The sequence below is a fragment of the Myxine glutinosa genome, unplaced genomic scaffold (genome assembly GCF_964187855.1).
Source record: "Myxine glutinosa unplaced genomic scaffold, kmMyxGlut1.1 SCAFFOLD_849, whole genome shotgun sequence".
NCBI lineage: Eukaryota > Metazoa > Chordata > Myxini > Myxiniformes > Myxinidae > Myxine > Myxine glutinosa.
In genome coordinates this window covers 102,651-126,163 of record NW_027616944.1, presented here as the reverse complement: position 1 = coordinate 126,163, position 23,513 = coordinate 102,651, and the positions used below count along the sequence as shown (strand labels likewise).

Here is a 23,513-nt window from a genome sequence, read left to right as displayed (position 1 = left end):
CCGTCAGCTGTTCCACCTCCTCCGTCAGATCTTCTATTCCCCCCTGTAACCTAGCCGTTCCATTTCTCACCTCTTTCTCCATACGCTTTTCACCTCGCTTTACCTCCTCGCGTACCCCCGAGACCTCCTCACTTACACCTCGTCGTATCTCCTCTTTCATCTCCTCCCTCTCTTTTGTAGATGCCGCCCTCATCTGTCCCAATTCATCCCTCTGAGCATCCAGTTTGATTTCTACCCCGATTTTCACCTCCTCTATCTGCTCTCCCATTTGTTTAATTTCTCGGGCGGATTGCTCCCCTATTTCCCGCAATTTGTCTTCCATTCTATCTTCTAGCCCCCTCAACCCATTTTTCACCCCCTCTATCTGATTGTCTAACCCCTCAAATTTCTTGTCTAACCGTTCACCGGTACCCCTTGCTTCATCCCTGATTCTGCTTTCCATCCCTTCCATTTGGTTTCCCATTCCTACAATTTGGTTTCTCATCCCCCTGTTCTCTTCCCTCTCCTCATCCGCCTTGACCATGAAGGCCTGCATCTGTTGCATGAATAGGCCCCAGTTCATTGGTGCTGCGGCCGCTGCTACAGTCACGGGCGCGGCAAAATTTGGTGCCGCTACACCCACGTGCGCGAGGACGCCATTTTGCGCGCCTGAAACCTCCTCAACCACCTCCTCATTGTTCTCCTCTACTTCGTCCCTCTGATCCTGGGTTACTCCTCTGTAACAGCGGTTACCCCTCCTCTAGCTCACCCACCTGCATCCGATCGCCTTGACCAGCCATGGCGCGATTTCAAAGTTCAGGTTTTGTAAAACAAAACAAATTTCGGCCGCTCCAAATTTTGACCAAATTTTTTTTTTTTTTTTTTTTTTTTTTTAGATGTTCTAAAAATTTGGTTCGGGCCTCGAATCTCACTCCCAGACACCAATTATTGCGGTCCGCGGTTAAGGATGTTATGTTTGCCGAGCGGAGGCACCGCGACCTAACAGTTTCCCCGATTCACCCGATTCACCCGCACGTTGGCCGTATCGCGCCACAGCTATTCAATGAGGGAAAAGACAAAAACGACGGATGTGAAGAAAAGGAATAAGAGGACGAAAAAAGGTTGAAAATACGACTAAATTTATTTACTATTTACAGGGTCAAAATAACCAAGGAGAAGGAAAGATAAGAAAATAATTTACAGAAGCTTTTAGAGACACAGTGAAAATACTAGCTTATCTAACAGGCTTAACCTATTCCCAGGGACAAGACAAAAGACAGACTACGGACACACTTACACGGGGAATGATGATAGGAATGGCAGGTGGATGTTTTGAGGGAGAGGGAGGTCCAACGGGTCCTGCAGCACGATCGGCGCGTTGGGCAGCCGCCGTTCCTTCGCGGCCCTGCTCCAAACTGCCGTCCAGGCCCCACGCTGCTGTGGCTGCAGTTTCGGTGGCTCAAGCTGCTGTGGATGCAACCGCCACTCTTGTCATGGACCTCTCTTTGTCATGGACCTCTCTTTGTCATGGACCCCTCTACGCAGCTTTTCTCTGACGACTTCTTTCTCATCACTCTTGCGCCCGCGCTTTTATAACGCCTCCGGCGATTAAACCGCCGGCCTTCAGGACACGCCCATCGGTGTGCTCACCTCGGCCATGGTTGGTCGCGCGACCCTCTGGCTCCGCCCTTGATGACGACGGGCGGGCACGCCTTTCTTCCCCAACCCGCGCACATGTTCAATGGCGGCTTTGGAGGGGATGTAATTGCCAAATTGAGGCTTGGCCATGACGAAAGGGGAAATGGAGGTTTTTGGGAATGGGAATGAAGGGAATCTATCTATTTCACTTGGTGCAATGGAGTGTCATTTTAATGGAAGACAAGGCCTTACCCTAAAACACATAATAAAGATATAAGCTACTGAACAAGGGTTTTATAGTGTCCTTCAATGGATGCTTTATGGAATTAACTACCGGAACGCCCTTTGACCTTCACACAACACTGGAGGCAGGAGGGGCCAGACTAAAACAATAATAATAATAAAGCACACAATAAAAAAAATACAATCCTCATATCCGCAACAATATATATATATATATATATATATATATATATATATATATATATATATATATATATATATATATATATATATATATATATATATATATATATATTAGGGTGGTGCTCAAAATAATTTAAAAAAAAATTTACTGGGACATGGCTTTATGTTGTTCCTTTTGTTCCAAAATGAAAAGACACCAAATATGAAAGCAATCTGATTTTATTTAGGGGTGCCACATCAGCTTTCAAACTAAAGGTGTCTACAAAACTTTTCTATATATGGATCGAAAGCAAAACCAGAAGTTTGTTTTATGAAAATCCACCCTCCACTCACTTTCTTTGTATTCTAGCAAACACAAGTTACAATAGCTGCACAAATAGCACTATATTGCTATGAAAACTCAAATTCAATGATAACAATCCAAATGTTCAGTTCATAAAATGAAGAGACACCATATCACATAATATTAAAAAACCCAAATATAATGAGAAATGTAACTCCTATTTCTGGGCCTGTTTCACCACTGTTGCCTTCTTGGCATCGAGGTACATCTTCCTGTGAGCAGCAACAACTTGGAGCAGAGCTTGCTTTTGCTCTTCATCCTTTGTAAGGAGCTTATTGTAGTCTTGTATCAATGCGACACCCATTTCTGCCCTGTCGTTCACCACGACTAAGCCACTGGCGGCTTTCTTTACTTCCTGAAAGCTGGTTTCTTGCTCCCATGAACCAGGATCCTTATCCATCCAATCAGTTGGGGTCCCTAGGATGCTGAAGAAATGCTTGGTGTGTTTTGTTATGAGGCCAGCGATTGACAGGGCGGTTCCTCGTTTGATAGCTGGTCTCTTTGGAGAGGGGTTTTCACCGTCATTTTTCAATGCTTCAATCATATTGATCTTGCTTTCTTCGTCAATTCTGGTGTCAAAGAATGCAAATGCCACTAGTACTGGGCTCATGTACCACGTGTGGCGGCCAAGTGCCTTCAAGGCTGCCTGAGCCATCTTCTGATTGATTTGTTCAAACTTTTCCAACTTCTTGAAGAGGTTAATGTCATTCAGGGGAGCCTCAATAGCTTGTGGAGCCCGAAACCAAGCCTGTACATACACAAGGCAGACAAAAATGTTGAAGGCTCGGAGTTCTCTCGCCTCTCGAAGTGTCAAGTGGAACTCTGACCGAAACATGAACACCTGTAGTGAATATAGTGCTTTTGCCATCCATCTGGCTCTGTGCATTGCTCCTGGAGCCATGATCCGGATTCCACGAGGTGGGATTCCTCCCATGTAGATGACAGTCAGTTCTAGGAGTTCACGATAATCATCTCGTGACTGCTGATCTTTCAAACACACAAGAACGTTTTTGCTTCCAACACAGTGTCTACAGATCCCATTGAAGCCTTCCTCTCTGAGAATTGATCGTGAAGAAACTTCCTGTCCTCGGGGTTGGTGATTATGGCCTCCGAATCTGCATGCCTAAGATCAAACGTCTTCTCCAAGGAGGCCTTGAAGGATGTTTCCTTTTTCTCTTGGGTCGCACCACCCCGCTTTGCACCTTTTTGGAGGCTCCTCCATTCTTCATATAGCCTCTCCAAACGATGGATGCAGTGCTGCTTCGTCGTTGTAGGTAGGTGAGCTTTTTCCCAGAACTTCACAACCTCTTCAATGGTGAGGGTTGCACTCTCCCGGGCAGTGCGATTCTCCTTCTTCAGGTGATGGAAAAACAGGACAAGAGATTGATGCACAGTCGGGAGCTTGGCACCTTTGATGGCATCTCCAGAAGTGGACCCAATGAGATACACATTATCCTGAGCCCGAGTTTTCAATGAAACACTGGTACTAGCACATGCCATATCTGCAAAATAAGCAAGAATGTGGGTAAAATCCTGTTAATTCTTACTCCACAGGGTCACTCTCTACAAAAGAGCCGCAGTCAATAAGTTAGGCCTACATATTACACACTAAAAAAGCGTACCCCTGACCCCGGGAACCTGTACAAAACATGCATGAAAATTGCCCAGATAGTGATCATAGGAAGTCTCAAAACTGTATGTATAATATATTGTATATATATAATGTATAATGTGTATTTATGTATATTTATTATTTAATGTATATTTACTATATATTTATTTTTAATATTATATTTAATGTATATATATAATTATGTATTTATTTTGTGTATATACAGCCTAAAAAATGGGAATTCCTATTTTTGCATGGGGGAAACTTCATCACTGATGTGGCACCCCTAAATATTATTGGATTCCATTCAAATTTGGTGTGGTTTCCTTTGACACCAAAAGGAACACAAATAGACCATGTCCCGGAGAAAATCTGCATTTTGCTTTTTTGAAGCCCACCCTAATATATATATATATATATATATATATATATATTTATTTATATATATATATATATATATATATATATATATATATATATATATATATATATATATATATACACACATAGTCATGGAGAAGACGCAGAGGCGGGTGATGCCATTTTCAAGAACGGTCTGTTTGACCACATTACATAACTCGATCTACATCCGGCTTATAAAGCATTACGTCATCAACTTAAACAGCGGTAAACAGACTGAACACTGTTAATTACGAACACCGGTGCAGAATGCTGTGTATCAAAGAAGCAATCAGTTTTTTTTTTTGTTTTTTTTTGTTGTTCTTTTTGTATACAAGATCAAGGCTCGTGAACGAGCTAACATTAATCACACAAAAAGTCAAACCGACACATAAAACACAAAATAAGGGGAGCGTCAGACAAGATGGGGAGAGAGGGGGAAGGACACAAACACAACATTTGAGAGCAAGGACATCGAGAGAACTGTGGGAGGGAGAGGGCTTGGGAGGAGGTGGGAGAGGTACAAAACATATGGACATTGCAAAGACTTCCAGGAAAGAAGTTGGAATTTCAAAAAAGTGTATCTGGGGTGAATTAGCGGGGGTAGAAAAGATCAAGGATTTGGATGGGGGAAGACAAGAGATGGTGGTGAACAGCTGTTTTAAAGACCTGGAGGAGGGGGTGGGATTGAAGGGAGTGGGGAAGTTTGTTCCAGAGGCGGGAGAAAAGGGGAATGAAAAAGTGAAGATGAGCAGAGAGCCGAGATTTTGGCAGTTTAACCATAAGAGGGTTGCAGGCAGATCTTGTGCGACCTGAAGGAATATTAGGGGGACAGACTGGAATATTAGAGAGAGCTGGGGGAGCAAGGCCGGAGAGGAGTCGGTAGAAGACGGAAAGACCACCAACCTGCCTGCGGTGAGTGAGTAAAAGACCCTCGGAGTTAGCTTCATCGCAGGAGATTCCAATGATTCTGAAAGCTTTGGTCTCAACAGCCTGAAGCCGAGCTAGGTGTGAGGCAGGAGCAGCGGCCCAAAGGGGGGAAGAGTATTCCATTGAGCTGCGGATGAAAGCCTTGTATGTGGTGAGGAGCTCAGGTGTGCCAAGGAAGGAATTCGCACGACGGAGGATGCCCAGTCGGCGACTGGCTTTGGTGGCCAGCTTTGAAATGTGGTTTTCCCAAGAAAGATCATGGCAGATCGTGAGACCCAAAACCTTGAGCGACAGAACTTCTTGGAGAAGATTGTTGAGAAAGTGGATGGGAGGGTTTTCCAGTCGGTCTTTTCAGAGACATAGTAAGAGTGTGGTGCCCTGGTGTTGGCTTAGCGGTTAGCATGCCGGCTTGGGATCCTAGGATCCTGGGTTCGAATCCAGGTCTGATCGCTGAATTAACGCCAGAGGGGTTGACTCAGCCTGTCATCCTGTCATCCTTCCGAGGTCGGCAAATTGAGTACCAGCTTGCTGGGATGAATGATCACGGTGTGTACACCGTATCCCTGCGCATCGTAAGAGCGTGACCAAGGGTTGGCGCCAGGAAGGGCATCCGGCCATAAAAACATTGCCTCAAACAGGGAACCATGATTGTCATGGGCCCGCAAGGCTAACCCCTGCTCCAGCAGGGAAAATGGCCTTAAAACGATCATTCATTCATTCATTCATAGTAAGAGTGTGAGATTTGGCAGGATTGAAAGACATGTTCCACTTGTTTGACCAGTCTGTGATTTTGTCCAGGTCTTCAGAGAGTGAGGAGGCAGCAGACTGCCGATCTGAGGGAAGAGGAATGGAGCGGCAGAGAGTGGAGTCATCAGCAAAGAGATAGAGAGGATTTTCGAGAGAGTCAGAGAGATCATTGATGAAGACCAGAAATAGCACAGGGCCCAGAACACTACCTTGGGGAACTCCAGCCAGAACAGGCAGGGGAGATGAGAGAAATCCATTCAGGGCCACACGTTGACTCCGACCAGAGAGGAAGTCCGCAAGCCATGCGTGGAGATTTCCAGGATACAATAGGAGGAGAGTTTGGTGAGCAGAGCTGGGTGCCAGACCGTATCGAAGGCACGTGATATGTCAAGGGAGACAGCTCTGATTTCCTGTTTGGCATTGATGACCTCCATCCATTGTTGAGACAGCAGAAGCAACATTTCCAGGGTAAAATGACCTGGTTTGAATCCAAATTGATGATCGGAGATCAAGCCATTGGAGAAGAGGAAGGATTTGATATCCAAAGCAATGATGGATTGCATGACTTTGCTGATAATTGGGAGCAGGCTGATTGGTCTGTAGTTGCAAGGATCTGTTTTTGTACCTTTTTGTGCTAAGCAGTAATGTTTGCTGCTTTCCAAGATGCTGGCAGATGACCTTGAGCAAAGGAGAGGGTGAATAGATGTGTTATTCGCCATACTAACACATCCGCCATACTAACACATCCGCCAAACAAACACATGCGCCAAACTAAGACATCTGCCAAACTAACACATCCGCCAAACAAACACATGCGCCAAACTAAGACATCCGCCAAACAAACACATCCGCCAAACAAACACATCCGCCAAACAAACACATGTGCCAAACTAAGACATCAGCCAAACTAACACATCCGCCAAACAAACGCATGCACCAAACTAAGACATCCGCCAATCTAACACATCCGCCAAACTAACACATGCGCCAAACCAAGACATCCGCCAAACTAACACATCCGCCAAACAAACACATGCGCCAAACTAAGACATCCGCCAAACTAACACATCCGCCAAACTAACACATCCGCCAAACAAACACTTTCGCCAAACTAAGACATCCGCCAAACTAACACATCCGCCAAACTAACACATGCGCCAACCCAAGACATCCGCCAAACTAACACATCCGCCAAACTAACACATGCGCCAAACTAAGACATCCACCAAACTAAGACATCCACCAAACTAAGACATCCGCCAAACTAACACATCCGCCAAACCAACACATGCGCCAAACGAAGACATCCGCCAAACAAACACATGCGCCAAACAAACACATGCGCCAAACAAACACATGTGCCAAACTAACACATCCGCCAAACAAACACTTTCGCCAAACTAAGGCATCCGCCAAACAAACACATCCGCCAAACAAACACATCCGCCAAACAAACACATCCGCCAAACAAACACATGCGCCAAACTAACACATCCGCCAAACAAACACATGCGCCAAACTAAGCCATCCGCCAAACATACAGATGCGCCAAACTAACACATCCGCCAAACAAACACATGCGCCAAACTAACACATCCGCCAAACAAACACTTTCGCCAAACTAAGATATCCGCCAAACTAAGACATGCGCCAAACTAAGACACCCGCCAAACAAACACATCCGCCAAACAAACACATGCGCCAAACTAAGACATCCGCCAAACTAAAACATCCGCCAAACAAACACTTTCGCCAAACTAACACATCCGCCAAACAAACCCTCGACTCTGATTCTGCAACTGGACCCGACGGCATCAGCCCACGGGTCCTAAAATCCTGCTCTGCTGCTCTATCTCACCCTCTCTCTGTTCTCTTCACCCTCTCTTTTGCTCAAGGTCAACTGCCATCTGCTTGGAAATCAGCCAACATCACCGCTTTGCACAAAAAAGGTGCAAAAACAGATCCTAGCAACTACAGACCAATCAGCCTTCTCCCAATTATCAGCAAAGTCATGGAATCCATCATTGCTTCTGATATGAAATCTTTCCTCTTCTCCAATGGCTTGATCTCGATCATCAATTTGGTTTCAGACCAGGTCACTCTACTCTGGACATGCTGCTTCTGCTGTCTCAACAATGGATGGAGGTCCTCAATGCCAAACAGGAAATTAGAGCTGTCTCCCTCGACATATCACGTGCCTTCGACACGGTCTGGCACCCCGCTCTGCTCACCAAACTCTCCTCCTTTGGTATCCATGGAAATCTCCACGCATGGCTGGCGGACTTCCTCTCTAGTCGTCGTCAACATGTGGCCCTGAATGGGTTTCTCTCATCTCCTCTTCCTGTTCAGGCTGGAGTTCCCCAAGGCAGTGTTCTGGGCCCCGTGCTTTTTCTGGTCTTCATCAATGATCTCTCTGACTCTCTCGAAAATCCTCTCTATCTCTTTGCTGATGACTCCACTCTCTGCCGCTCCATTCCTCTTCCCTCAGATCGGCAGTCTGCTGCCTCCTCACTCTCTGAAGACCTGGACAAAATCACAGACTGGTCAAACAAGTGGAACATGTCTTTCAATCCTGACAAATCTCACACTCTTACTATGTCTCTCCGAAAAGATCGACTGGACAACCCTCCCATCTACTTTCTCAACAATCCTCTCCAAGAAGTTCTGTCGCTCAAGATTTTGGGTCTCACTATCTGCCATGATCTTTCTTGGGAAAACCACATTTCCAAGCTGGCCTCCAAAGCCAGTCGCCGACTGGGCATCCTCCGTCGTGCGAAGTCCTTCCTCGGCACACCTGAGCTCCTCACCACATACAAGGCTTTCATCCGCAGCTCAATGGAATACTGTTCTCCCCTATGGGCCGGTGCTCCTGCCTCACACCTAGCTCGGCTTCACGCTGTTGAAACCAAAGCTTTCAGAATTATTGGAATCTCCCGCGATGAAGCTATCTCTGAGGGCCTTTCACTCACTCACCGCAGGCAGGTAGGTGGTCTTTCTGTCTTCTACCGACTCCTCTCCGGCCTTGCACCCCCAGCTCTCTCTGTGCTCTGTCCCCCAAATATTCCTACAGGTCGCACAAGATCTGCCAGCAACCCTCTGATGGTTAAACTGCCGAAATCTCGGCTCTCCGCTCACCTTCACTCTTTCATTCCTCTTTTCTCCCGCCTCTGGAACAAACTACCTCACTCCCTTCAATCCCACTCCTCCCTCCAGGTCTTTAAAACAGCTGTTCACCACCATCTCTTATCTTCCCCCATCCAAAACCTTGATCTTTTCTACCCCCGCTAATTCACCCCAGATCCACCTTGTTTGAAATTCCAACTTCTTTCCTGGAAGTCCTGGCAGTGTCCATATGTTTTATACCTCTCCCACCGCCCCCTTCCCATGCCCCCCCCCCCAAAGCCCTCGCCCTCTCTCAGATCTCTCGATGTCTCCATGTCTCTCGGTCCCTGCTCTCAAATGTTGTGTTTGTGTCCTTCCCCCTCTCCCCCCATCTTGTCTACCGCTCCCTATGTTATATGTTTTATGTGTCGGTTTGTCTTTCTGTGTGATTAATGTTCGCTCTTTCACGAGCCTCGATCTTGTATAAAAAAAAAAAAAAAAAAAAAAAAAAAAAAAAAAAAAAAAAAAAAATAACACGCGCGCCAAACTAAGACATCCGCCAAACTAACACATCCGCCAAACAAACACATCCGCCAAACTAAGCCATCCGCCAAACTAACACATCCGCCAAACAATCACATGCGCCAAACTAAGACATCCGCCAAACTAACACATCATCCAAACAAACACATGCGCCAAACTAAGACATCAGCCAAACTAACACGTCCGCCAAACAAACACATGCGCCAAACTAAAACATCTGCTAAACTAACACATCCGCCAAACAAACACATGCGCCAAACTAAGACATCAGCCAAACTAACACATCCGCCAAACAAACGCATCCGTCAAAGAAACACATGCGCCAAACTAAGACATCCGCCAAACAAAGACTTTCGCCAAACTAAGACATCCGCCAAACTAAGACATCCGCCAAACTAACACATCCGCCAAACAAACACTTTCGCTAAACTAAGACATCCACCAAACTAACACATACGCCAAACAAACACTTGCGCCAAACTAAGACATCCGCCAAACTAACACATCCGCCAAACAAACACTTTCGCCAAACTAACACATCCGCCAAACAAACACGTGCCCCAAACTAAGACATCCGCCAAACTAACACATCCGCCAAACTAACACATCCGCCAAACAAACACATGCGCCAAACAAACACATGCGCCAAACAAACACATGCGCCAAACTAAGCCATCTGCCAAAACCAACACATCCGCCAAACAATCACAGGCGCCAAACTAAGACATCCGCCAAACTAACACATCATCCAAACAAACACATGCGCCAAACTAAGACATCCGCCAAACTAACATGTCCGCCAAACAAACACATGCGCCAAACTAAGACATCCACCAAACTAACACATCCGCCAAACAAACACATGCACCAAACTAAGACATCCGCCAAACAAACACATCCGCCAAACAAACACATGCGCCAAACTAAGACATCTGCCAAACTAACACATCAGCCAAACAAACATGTGCGCCAAACTAACACAGCTGCCAAACAAACACATCCGCCAAACAAACACATCTGCCAAACAAACATGTGCGCCAAACTAACACATCCGCCAAACAAACACATCCGCCAAACAAACACATCCGCCAAACAAACACATCCGCCAAACTAAGACATCCGCCAAACTAACACATCCGCCAGAGAGAGAGGGTGAGATAGAGCGGCAGAGCAGGATTTTAGGACACGTGGGCTGATGCTGTCAGGTCCAGTTTCAGAATCAAAGTCGAGGGTTGACAGAAACTTTTCCACCTTGTCGGGAGGAAAGGACACAGAGTCCAGGAACAGCTGGGCACGACTGGGTACGGTGGGTACAGAGAGGGATGGGTTTGGGACACAAGATTTAGAGGCAAACACAGAGTTGAGGCATTCAGCTTTTTCGGTGGGTCAGGTACGGTGGGTCAGCTGTGTAGCCGTTCGAGGTAAGGGAGGGGATGGAGGGGGAACAAACAACAGAAACGGATTTGACCAGACGCCACAACACGTGGATGACAGATGAAACGTGGTGGAGAGGTTGGGTGCGTGACATGGACAATCGATTTGAATTTGGTGAAGATCCAAATACAATATGTTTTTTATTTATTTCTAAGTGATTCTTCACCATTGAGTGACAGGGCAAAACCGATATATTGCATAATATTTTAAAAAGTTGTGGACGACTGTTGAATAAAACAAATTCCTTCACTGCTGTGAAGCTGGTAACTATGTGCCAACCAGCTGTTGCCAGTGAATCCTGACCAATAGGAAATGCCTGTTTGGTACCATTTCATATGTGGTCTACACAAATCACATCTGTCATCTGATACACACAGCTGGATGAGTAACTTCCTTATGCCCGTAAAAAATAACGCAAGCAACAGCAAGTGGATGGCCAGAAGCAGATGAAATACGAGTACTATTGTAGCGGTTACCGCTGGATGCACACAATCGCCTTGCACCGGCCAGAACACGGCCAGACGCGCCTCTCCCGGGCATGCCCGGACTCACTGTTCCCGGGCACGCCCAAACCTCCCGGGCACGCCCGGTCTCGTCTTTCCCGGGCATGCCCGCTCTCGCCTTTCCAGGGCTCGCCCAGAGCGTCCGGGCATGCCCGCTATCGCCTTTCCAGGGCTCGCCCAGAGCGTCGGGGCATGCCCGCTATCGCCTTTCCAGGGCTCGCCCAGAGCGTCCGGGCATGCCCGCTATCGCCTTTCCAGGGCTCGCCCAGAGCGTCCGGGCATGCCCGCTCTCGCCTTTCCAGTGCTTGTCCAGAGCGCCCGGGCACGCCCAGCCTCGACTTGCCAGGCCGCAGCCAAACACGCCCGGGCAGGTCCAGACTCGCCTTTCCAAGGCTCGCCCTTGACACCCGGGCATGCCCGGTATAGCTTTTGCCGGGCAAACTTCCCGACATAAATGTGTATATATATTGCTGCCCGATAAACGGGCTTTTGGTCAGAATACCTGAGCTGTTTTGTTTTAATAAAGCAACTCGGACGAATTCCGTCTTTGGTCGCGTCACTTCTTTCGACTCGCGTTGGAGCGCAGCTCCCTCACTGGTGACCTACCGACATGGACACGGCAGTGACTCTTAAACTGCCTACCTTCTGGGAGGCTCACGCGGCTGTTTGGTTCGCCCAGGCGGACTCCCAGTTCGCCCTGCGAGGCATCACCGCGGACGACACCCGCTTCCACCACGTAGTGGCAGCGCTCGGTTCCGCCACCGCGGCCCGCGCCCTGAGCCTCCTCGAGCACCCGCCCGCTGCCGACAAGTATGACGCGCTGAAGACGCTCCTCCTCGACGCTTTCGCCCTCTCACCGGCGGCACGCGCACGGCGCCTGCTCGACCTGCCCGAGCTCGGCGACACGCGCCCGTCCGAGCGCATGGACTATATGCTCCCGCTGCTCAGTGAGCACTCTCCGGATTTTCTGTTCCGCGAGTTGTTCCTTCGCCAGCTGCCTCACCCGGTACGCCTCGCCCTGGCTGGCACGTCGATCACCGATCCCCGCGCCCTCGCCAGGGAAGCCGATAAGATCTCCTCGACGGGCCAACACATCGGCGCGGCTACCTGGAGCCTGCCGCCGTCCGAGGCGACGCCCACGACGCCCGAGCGCCCTGCGCGGTTGGAGGCCGAACTGCCGGTGAAACTGGCGGCCGCCACGCCGCACCGACCGCTTCCGACACGACGGCCGGGGCCTCCACCTGACCAGGCGTGGTGTTATTACCACGCCAGGTTCGGACACAAGGCTCGGACGTGCCGACCCCCGTGCACTTTCGGCAAGTCGGGAAACGGCCGGGCCGGCGTTCATTCCCAGCCATGAGCGCCGGCCACTCGGGCAACTTGCTTTTTATTCGGGACAAAGCGTCCGGGCGGCGTTTCCTTTGACACCGGCGCCCAACTGAGCGTCATACCCGCCTCCGAGCAGGACAGGCGGGACGCCGTTTGCGGGCCCCTCTTTGGTCGCTGCTAATGGCTCGGCCATACGCACTTTCGGCCCGCGCAACGTCACCCTCTGCTTCGGCAGCCAGCGCTTTCAGTGGACCTTTGTGACCGCCTGCGTCCCTATGGCTTTGCTGGGCGCCGACTTCCTCTGCGCGCACGGGCTGCTGGTCGACGTCAAATGTCGTCGCCTTGTCAACGCCGAGACCTTCAGCTCCCTGGCATGCACGATGAGCAGCTCCACGCCGACCGAACTGGCGTGCGCCCTCCCGACGGCGAACGAGTTCGCTCGCCTCCTCGCGGAATTCCCGGCCCTCACACGGCCGACGTTTTCGGCCGTCGCAGTGCGGCATGGGATCGAGCACCACATACCCACTACGGGCCCGCCGGTCTACGCCAGGGCCCGCCGCCTCGACCCGGCCAAGCTCGCCGTGGCAAAGGCCGAGTTCGACGTGTTGGAGCACCTCGGCATCGTGCGGCGCTCCAATAGCGCGTGGGCCTCACCACTGCACATCGTGCCAAAGCCGGGGGGCGGATGGCGCCCGTGTGGCGACTACCGCCGCCTCAACGACGCTACCACCCCCGACAGGTACCCGATCCCGCACATCCAGGACTTTTCCGCCCGTTTGGCGGGACGGGTCATATTTTCCAAAATTGACCTGATACGGGGATACCAACAGGTACCTGTCCGGGCGGCCGACGTCCCGAAGACGGCGTCATCACGCCGTTCGTCCTGTTCGAATTCTTGAGGATGCCGTTTGGCCTCAAGAACGCGGCCCAGGCGTTCCAGCGCTTAATGGACGGCGTGCTGCGCGACCTGCCATTTCTTTTCGTCTATCTGGACGACATCCTCGTCGCCAGCACGTCCCGCGCCGAGCACCTCCTCCACCTCTGAACACTGTTCGGTCGCCTCAGCGAGCACGGCTTAATTGTCAACCTGGCCAAATGCCACTTCGGCACGATGACCGTTGACTTTTTGGGCCACCGCATCACCAAGACCGGGGCCGTGCCGCTGCCGACCAAGGTCGAGGCCATCACCATGTTCCCGAGTCCCCGTTCCATCAAGGCCCTTCAAGAGTTCCTCGGCATGGTGAATTTTTATCACCGATTCGTGCCCCGCGCTGCTCAGCTCATGCGGCCCCTTTACGAGGCCCTCCGGGGCAAGCCGGCCAAGCATGACATCGTTTGGTCCGCGGCCATGGACGCGGCCTTCGCGAGCGCAAAACGGGCCCTCGCCGACGCAACGCTGCTGGCTCACCGGTGCTCAACGCGCCCATCGCCCTCACTACGGACGCCTCCAACTACGCGGTGGGCGCCGTCCATGAACAATGGGTGGACGGGGTTTGGCAGCCACTCGCGTTTTTCAGCCGGCAGCTCCGGCCGAACGAGTTAAAATACAGCACGTTCGACCGCGAGCTGCTCGGTCTATTCCTGGCCGTTCGCCATTTCCGACACCTCCTGGAGGGCCGCCCGTTCACGGCTTTCGTCGACCACAAGCCGTTGGTCTACGCAATGGCCAAAGTCACGGAGCCGTGGTCGGCCCACAAGCAGCGCCACCTCTCCGCCGTGTCGGAATTCACCACGGTCATCCGGCACGTCGCCGGCAAAGACAACGCTGTGGCCGACTGTCTTTCTCGGGCCAGCGCGAACGCGGTCCACCTCGGCGTGGACTTCGCGCTCATGGCGGCCGACCAAACCACCGACACCTCGGTGCAGGCCCTCCGGGCGGCGGACACGGGCCTCCGCCTGGCCGACATCCCCTTCACGGGCACCGTCCTGCTCTGTGACGTCTCCCAGGGCCAGCCTCGCCCCATCGTGCCCGTTTCCTGGCAGCGCCGCATCTTCGCCTCCATCCACGGCCTTTCTCACCCGGGCCGGAAAGCTTCTCAGAAGCTGGTGTCGGCACGTTTCGTCTGGCACGGCCTTCGACGGAACGTCCGCGACTGGGCCAACGCCTGCACGGCCTGCCAGCGGGCCAAGGTCCACCGCCACACCCAGGCCCCGCTGGCACCTTTCACCGTGCCTGCACAGCGTTTCGACCACGTCCACGTGGACCTGGTGGGTCCCCTGCCCCCATCGCGGGGGTTCACCCACCTGCTCACCATGGTGGACAGGACCACCAGGTGGCCGGAGGCCGTGCCCCTCACCTCCACCACCACCACCGACGTGGCGCAGGCGTTCATCGCCACCTGGGTCGCGCGCTACGGCGCACCGGCGGACATCTCGTCCGACCGCGGCCCACAGTTCACGTCCGAACTTTGGGGCGCGGTCGCCCGCTCGTTGGGGGTCACGCTGCACCGCACCACGGCCTACCACCCCCTTGCCAACGGGTTGTGCGAGCGGTTTCACCGCTCCATGAAGGCCGCACTCATGGCCGGCCTTCAGGACGACGGTTGGACCGACCGGCTGCCGTGGGTCCTTTTGGGGCTCCGCACGGCCCCCAAGGAGGACCTCCGGGCGTCCGCCGCCGAGCTCGTCTACGGCCAGTCGCTCCGCGTCCCGGGTGAGTTCGTGCCCGACGCTACCAGTCCCTGGTCCGCCGCACACCAGCGCTCGGACCTCCAGGAGGCCGCCCGCCGATTTGCCCCCGTGCCAACGTCCTGCCACGGTGGCCCCCAGTCCTACGTCCCCCCGGCGCTTCGCACAGCGGAGTACGTCTTTGTGCGTCATGACGCGCACCGGGGGCCACTCCGGCCGCCATACGACGGGCCCTTCCGGGTCCTGCGACGGGGCGACAAGTCCTTTGTCGTCGACGTTGGCGGCCGGTCGGACCGGATCTCTGTGGACCGCCTCAAACCGGCGCACATGGACGTCGACCGACCACCACGGTTGGCCCTTCCTCCGCGGCGAGGCTGCCCCCCGTCCACAGTTCCCCCCGCTCGACCACCCACCACCACGTCGGACCCCTCCCCACGACCCTCCAGGGGTCGCTTCGGCCGGGTCATCCGGACCCCCCTTAAATTGACCCTGCCGGTGCAGGTCGATTCTGGAGGGGCGTGTGTAGCGGTTACCGCTGGATGCACACAATCGCCTTGCACCGGCCAGAACACGGCCAGACGCGCCTCTCCAGGGCATGCCCGGACTCACTGTTCCTGGGCACGCCCGGTCTCGTCTTTCCCGGGCATGCCCGCTCTCGCCTTTCCAGGGCTCGCCCAGAGCGTCCGGGCATGCCCGCTATCGCCTTTCCAGGGCTCGCCCAGAGCGTCCGGGCATGCCCGCTATCGCCTTTCCAGGGCTCGCCCAGAGCGTCCGGGCATGCCCGCTATCGCCTTTCCAGGGCTCGCCCAGAGCGTCCGGGCATGCCCGCTCTCGCCTTTCCAGTGCTTGTCCAGAGCGCCCGGGCACGCCCAGCCTCGACTTGCCAGGCCGCAGCCAAACACGCCCGGGCAGGTCCAGACTCGCCTTTCCAAGGCTCGCCCTTGACACCCGGGCATGCCCGGTATAGCTTTTGCCGGGCAAACTTCCCGACATAAATGTGTATATATATTGCTGCCCGATAAACGGGCTTTTGGTCAGAATACCTGAGCTGTTTTGTTTTAATAAAGCAACTCGGACGAATTCCGTCTTTGGTCGCGTCACTTCTTTCGACTCGCGTTGGAGCGCAGCTCCCTCACTATGAACTTCGTAAGATTATAAATGGTTGTGGGGTCGGGGAGGGGGGGGGGGTGGGGGGGAGGGAGGGAACACACACACACACACACAAGAACATAACGCTACCTGTATCATAATTTCCATACATGGTGAGGACCTCCACCATGTCCTCATTTGCCAGATCCTCATCTGGCATCTGCAGACTCAACTGGCTCATCTCCAAGAAACGCAGAGCAGTCTCAGCCAGTACAGCAATGTTCTCTAGCAATGAATCAACAGAAAACAAAATACAATGTTGGCTAAACATTGAGTTAAGTATAGGTTCTGAAAAACAATCATCGAGAAGAGTAATCAGTTGGGGTTTCCCCAATGTGCTGCAACATATTTGGCTGTATAAGCTTAAAATGAGGCTCGTTTGTAACGCAAGCTTGATATGCTTGTAATACAATTACTTCCTGTCTTCCACACCTTTAGGTCATTGATTCAAAGACTCTCCATGCCAATGATATATTGATCAGGACCAGGAGGTCAAATCTCAGGGTCTTATTTGTCCTCATCATCGGAAGGTTGGAATTGCAGTTTTTTTTGGCTCTGTTTCTGGTTTTGATCCTCAAATCCTCTCGCTTCTCTGCCCAACCCCAACCCATCTAGGTCGCAAACCCCCTTGTTCTCTAATGTGTAAAATAGTCTTCCTGAGTATGTCCCTTCCATCCAGGACATTTCAAGTCTGCTGCTCACAACTAGATTTCTCTCAAATTTCTACCGCTGAGTTTTACTACAAACGTTGAGACCTTGTCCCCTTTTCGCATGAATCTCCTCTGTCCGTGCTGTGTTAGTCTGTGCATATCTTAATATCCTGTTTTCCTTTGCCTCACTTTGTGTATGTGGACCCTTTGTTTCCTGTAATTTCACTCTTCCTTGAGGCTTGATATGTACATTAAAAATGAATCCGTGTAATGAATGAGCAGTAACTCACTGCGCTTGAGATTGAACTGTCCAAATTGATGAGGTGAAAAGGGAGAGCAACCTCATATAAACAAATGGTGAACAATTTAACAGTCAGCATGAAATTTGCTGCTTCAAATATATTAACAATTCACTGCTTCATTAGTATTTTTAATAGTTGCAACTGGCAAGAGATTTGACTCGTATTGGTTTCTACATCCAAATAAAAATGTAAAGCTTGGATTTTTTTTTTCTGGAGCAAGCTGATGTCTTTCAGCTTTTTGCCGTGCAATTCTACATCATGTAAAATACAGGCAATATTATGTAAAATATTATGTAAAATACAGGCAATATTATGTAAAATATTTTACATATTATGTAAAATAAAGGTGGAAAACGTTTTTTTTTTTACTCAGTCAACCATTCCACATGGCTTTAATTAACTACCAGGGGAAAGGTAATGCTGCTCTCTACACCAAGAGGAGCAATGATGGACCCCATGGTGGGAAATAATTTGTTATGGCACACCAGGCATATGCAAGGAATAGAAATTGCACTCAAGGTGGAAAAGTAGGTTTGTGAATCCAAGCAAGCACGGATTTATACGCACCAGCGTAGGCAAGCCGAACCCCTGTAGCCTCATCTTGAGTCAGGGCAGCAATTCCTGGAAATACATACTCAGGGAAAACGTTAGCGTCAGAACGAGGTTGTTCCCACACACTGGCAAGACATTCGGTAAGTGAACGCAAGGCTTCAGCACGAATACGGGGCACAGTGTCCGAGGTCAGATGCAGAAGATATGGAAGAAGTCGGTCCAAAACAACATCAGCGGTGAGATGTGATGAAAGGTGTCGTATGAGCTCGAGAGCAGCAAGCTTTGCCTGGCAATGGCTGTGGTCAAAAAGGATGAGGGGCCAGTAAGTCATAGTGAGGACAGAACATCAACCATCTTTGATCAATATTCAATCAATATGTTGAGGATACAACATCTTTGACCATGTATGATCAATATACAACTTTTCCTCAAAGTTTATTACCTCGGCCACTGAAGGTGGGTGGAGGTTATCTTTCAACCTCTGTCTTTTTGTTTGTCTGTGAACAGGATATCTCAAAAAATTGTGGATGGATTCAGATGAAACGTGGTGGAGAGGTTGGGTGCGCGACATGGACAATCGATTTGAATTTGGTGAAGATCCAAATTCAATATATATATATTTTTTTTTTTCTAAGGGATTCCTCACCATTGAGTGATAGGGCAAAGCCGATATATTGCATAATATTTTTAAAAATTGTGGATGACTGTTGAATAAAACAAATTCCTTCACTGCTGTGAAGCTGGTAACTATGTGCCAACCAGCTGTTGCCAGTGAATCCTGACCAATAGGAAATGCCTGTGAGGTACCATTTCATCTGTGGTCTACACAAATCACATCTGTCATCTGATACACACAGCCAGATGAGTTTAATTATACCTATTTTCATTTTATATATACCAAGTGTCAGTTTTTCCAAAGCAGTTTCTTTGGCTCGAGTTATGATCCTGGCCGGGTCGCCACTCCAACGTAAGATAGTCAACTGAGGGTGTTGGGATTTGGAACTTGTTCAGGTGGTGGATGATGTATGTCACCTATTCACAATGGACACCGCGGGGTCTTAAACGTCCACAAACTAATGCCAGCAGATTGGCTGCCCAGTTTAACATCCATCAATGGGACGGCACATACACATTGATTCCTCGTCCTGCCTTTGAAACACCAGGATGACAGTTTATAGCTGGGTTGGGATTCATACCAAGGCTAGACAGGATAGAAGTGAGTGTGCATACCTCTAGACTCTAGAGTCTGGACTATCCAGCCAGTTTGAGATGAGTGCTTTTAATTTTATGCTGCATGTAACTTGGCATTTTATCTTTAGAGAAAATATGACTTGATATCTTTAGAGATATGAGTATTTTGTACAAGTTAAATAAACAATAGGTAGCAAAATCGACAGAGGTCCAACCACTGCAAACTTTGAATTTGTGTTGCCTTTTGTCATTTTTAAAAAATGGTAAACACAGCCTTCATTACCATTAGCTGAAATGAACTTCGTTGCAACCCATTTTTGAAATGGGAATGCACATGAATAACACTTTCACGTTTTTTGCCACCCCTCACAAACTAAGCTGCACTAAATATTTCTACCTTTTGTATTTTCAAAGAGATGCTTAGAGCAAGGCACAGACAGGTGACGTCATCTGAAGCTTCACATGCATTTCCCGTCAAAACTTCATATACTGGGACAAAGTCCCCTCTCTGCATAATTAAAGTATATGCCTGGATAGCAATTCTAATTGCATTGATCGGTTTGGTGCGATAAGTGACTGGTTTGGTGCGATAAGTGCAAATGGATGATATTATCTTTTGTGAACCATGTTCTGTGTCAACCTACTACCGATTCATAACCAAGTGGTTGACGTATTTTTCCTTACAAGACCCACCGGAGGCTTTGTAGACATGAAGTGACCACTGAGACCATGATGACCAAACTGGAATCTTGCTCTTTTTTGGCTTCAACATCACAAAATCCAAGATTTTCCAAGATTTCTGTCATATCTTGTTGAATCTAAATGCAGTAATACAAAGGTAATCTATTAGCAGAGAAGAAACACAATCTTTAAATGTAGTCATGTCCCATTTCTACATATCATCAGGAAACTGACTTTAGTGGAGCACACTTGTTTATTGTACATTAATTTTACCAATTTTGTTCAGAGTCTTCACCAATTTTATAAAAGACAGTATTATCCCACACATTCTTAGGTGTATCTTCCCTGGGCAGAGCTTGGTAATGAAGAAACTCTTCATGCACATAGTCAGGTTTTTCATTCGTGAAACGCAGCAGTTTAGGGTTCCACTGAATTAAGTTGAACACCATTGATTATGGTGTTTGGGAGGGAGAAGAGTTTCTGTAGTTGTGGAAGGTATATGGTTGGTACAGAAAGTAATGTGTCTGGTGGGATGTAAAAGTTTATGATGTTCGTGTGTTCTCTGCTACCAGTTTAAATTGTGAATGCTTGAAGTTTGAGTGTGTTGTTTGGTGGTGAAAGTGCTTTCGTGATTTGAGTGATACCTGTGTTACTAATTTACTTGTGTATGTATGTGATTAGGCTTAGCCTGGTGTTGGCTTAGCGGCTAGGGTGCCAGCTTAAGGTGGGTTTTCACGGGACACGCGAACGGTTCGCGAAGGATGCGAATGTCGAAAAAATGGCAAAGTCCAACATTCGTACTTTTAGGCTCCAAAGGTTCGCCAAACATGCGCGGGGGTTCGGAAGCATCGACAATTGTTCGCAGGAGTCGTTTTTTGTTCGGCGGGTATTTCAAACATTTTTGAAATGAAATTTTTGAAATACCCGCCGAACAAAAAACGACTCCTGCGCACAATTGACGACGCTTCCGAACCCCCGCGCATGTTTGGCGAACTTTTGGAGCCTAAAATACGAATGTTGGACTTTGCCATTTTTTCAACATTCGCATCCTTCGCGAAACCGTTCGCGTGTCCCATGAAAACCCACCTTTAGGATCCTAGGATCCTGGGTTCGAATCCCGGTCGATCGCTAAATTAACGCCAGGGGGGTTGACTCAGCCTGTCATCCTTCCGAGGTCGGCTAATTGAGTACCAGTTCACTGGTAATTCCCTGTTTGTCGTAAAAGGCGACAAACAGGGTTGGTGGCAGGAAGGGCATCCGGCCGTAAAACATTGCTTCAAAAAAAGGGGACCAACAAAAAACAACAACCACGGTGCCCGAAAAAGGCCAACCCCCACTTTGCGGGGAAAAATGGCCTCTAAAGGTGGTTTTTTAATGTGATGAGGCCTCCACCTCTGGTGTCCGGGGTGCCTGTGTGTATCGGTGTATTGTCGGAAATGGTCAGCATTTTGTTTTCCTGGTGTAATTTGGTTTCTTGTAAGATGGCTATGTGAATGTTGTTTGGGAGAGTGAAGCATTTAAGTTGCATGACCTTGCTAATGAGGCTGTTTGTGTTGTATTGAAGGACATTAAACGTATGTGTGCATTATTGGGGTTGAGTGGTTGGTTGTGTGCAGATGGTGGTTGTGTGTGTGTTCAAAGAGATGACAGTGATGGTAATGTGCTTACGATTTGTGTGGGTGCATCATTGTTTCGGTCTGAGCTTGGATCGAGCCGAAAGCTGCAGCCAAAGGTCCATGTATGTGTGTAGTCTGATAATTTACTGAGAGCGGTACAAGCCAGATGGAACCATTCGCTGCACCTTGGGCATCTGACAGAACTGCTCTCACAAAGAGTTATGTATTAAACTGGAAGATGTCGCATGATTGGTACGGGGTGCGCCAGTAACGACACCGCGTACGCGTGGCGTCATCATGGAGGTGGCAACGTGCTCCCTCACTGGCTGGCGCAGAGTCGTGAGAAAAGAACATTAAAGAGGATCTATGAAGGGAGCATATGAATTTCAAGAAGCATGTAAGGAGAATCAGTGGGAGCATATTGAATGAATAATGAATGATAAAGACTCAGCCCAGTTGCTCGAGAAGACATACATTGGTGAATGTGTCAGCAATATACCTGTTCCAGTATGTGGCAATCATTCCTCATCAATCATTCCTCCTCAAACAAGCTAATTAGAACTTCAGAGACTGTAGATCCCATCGCTGTGCCAAAAATCTGATAATCGTATTCCATTAAAAATGAAGTTTGCGATATTTAGACACACATCAGAATAAATGACTCCAACACCTCAATGAGACACAAGGGCCATGTAACAGATGAAAAAAGTGAGCGATGAGAGTCTGCTCTTCAATCGTCCTTTTGGGAAGGCAACAGACTGGATGATGGCAAAACAAGAGTCCATTTCAAACAGATATAACTGGAAACTGCACAGACAATCCCCTACCACACACAAACACATCATGCCGAACCTACAATGAAAAATCCAGGCTTATGACCTTATATACAATAAAATGACAATGAATGACAATTCTGACAATGCCACATCACCTCCCCCCTAAAATGGACTTTGAATGTAGAATTGGCTTAATTTGGGACATGGGGGTGGGCTGAGTGATCAAGATGTGTAGCTGTACAATTACGAGGGTATAGCACCCAAATGCTATGATTTGCTGGAGATTCGCAAACAAAATGTGCCATTAAAACCAGTTGTATGCATCGTACACAAGCCCGGTGGCAGCATGAACGCTATGTGGTATGTGTATGTGTGTGGGGGGGAGGGGAGGGATGTTTGCTTAAGATTGCTTGTGATAGCCCAGGTAGGAAATCAATCAACTGATTGCAGAACATCACCAAGCCAGAGGTACTGACTATCCCGTTGGACCTGGATATACAAATCACCTACAACAATGAAGCTGGAGCAGTGAGCATACTGCCACACTGCACGCAGTTTGTTTACTTGGGTGGCTCCATTCCTAATCTGCAGGACGACTTCTGGCCACATCGCATACTGGCTTGGGCGGCGTTGTGGCATTTAAATCCAGTATTTGATTCTGCTGCTCTGCCTGACCTGATTCGAAACAAGATATTTCATGCCAATGTAGAAACAGTATTGTTATACAATGTGGACACTTGGATGTTGACCGAGACCTTTCAGCAGGAAATTGAGGCTACACACTCACGCCTTCATAAAACAACCTTCAAGATATATTGGCCCACACAGATCACTAATGAGGAGCTTTATCAGCGTGCCAAGCTCAAACCACCGAGACTAGTGTTGCGAGCAGAGAGACTAGCTGGACGTATTCGATCTGAAGGGTATTGTTGTATTAAAGCAATCTAATACACGACTGGTCAAAAGTTTTAGAACACCTCAAT

At 49.3% G+C, this 23,513-nt stretch overlaps 1 protein-coding gene across 1 annotated transcript in view; it reads right to left on the bottom strand.

Moving 5' to 3' along the window:
• Window positions 1-23,513, bottom strand: part of PIK3R4 (phosphoinositide-3-kinase regulatory subunit 4) — a gene marked incomplete at its 3' end in the record, with an annotated part of 103,134 nt that overhangs the window by 22,450 nt on the left and 57,171 nt on the right. Inside the window, exons 6-8 of the mRNA XM_078768997.1 lie at window positions 20,151-20,275; window positions 18,282-18,562; window positions 16,853-16,987 (exon numbers count right to left, since the gene is read on the bottom strand). Coding sequence (XP_078625123.1) covers window positions 16,853-16,987; window positions 18,282-18,562; window positions 20,151-20,275 — 541 coding nt within the window. The remainder of the gene's footprint in view (window positions 1-16,852; window positions 16,988-18,281; window positions 18,563-20,150; window positions 20,276-23,513) is intronic.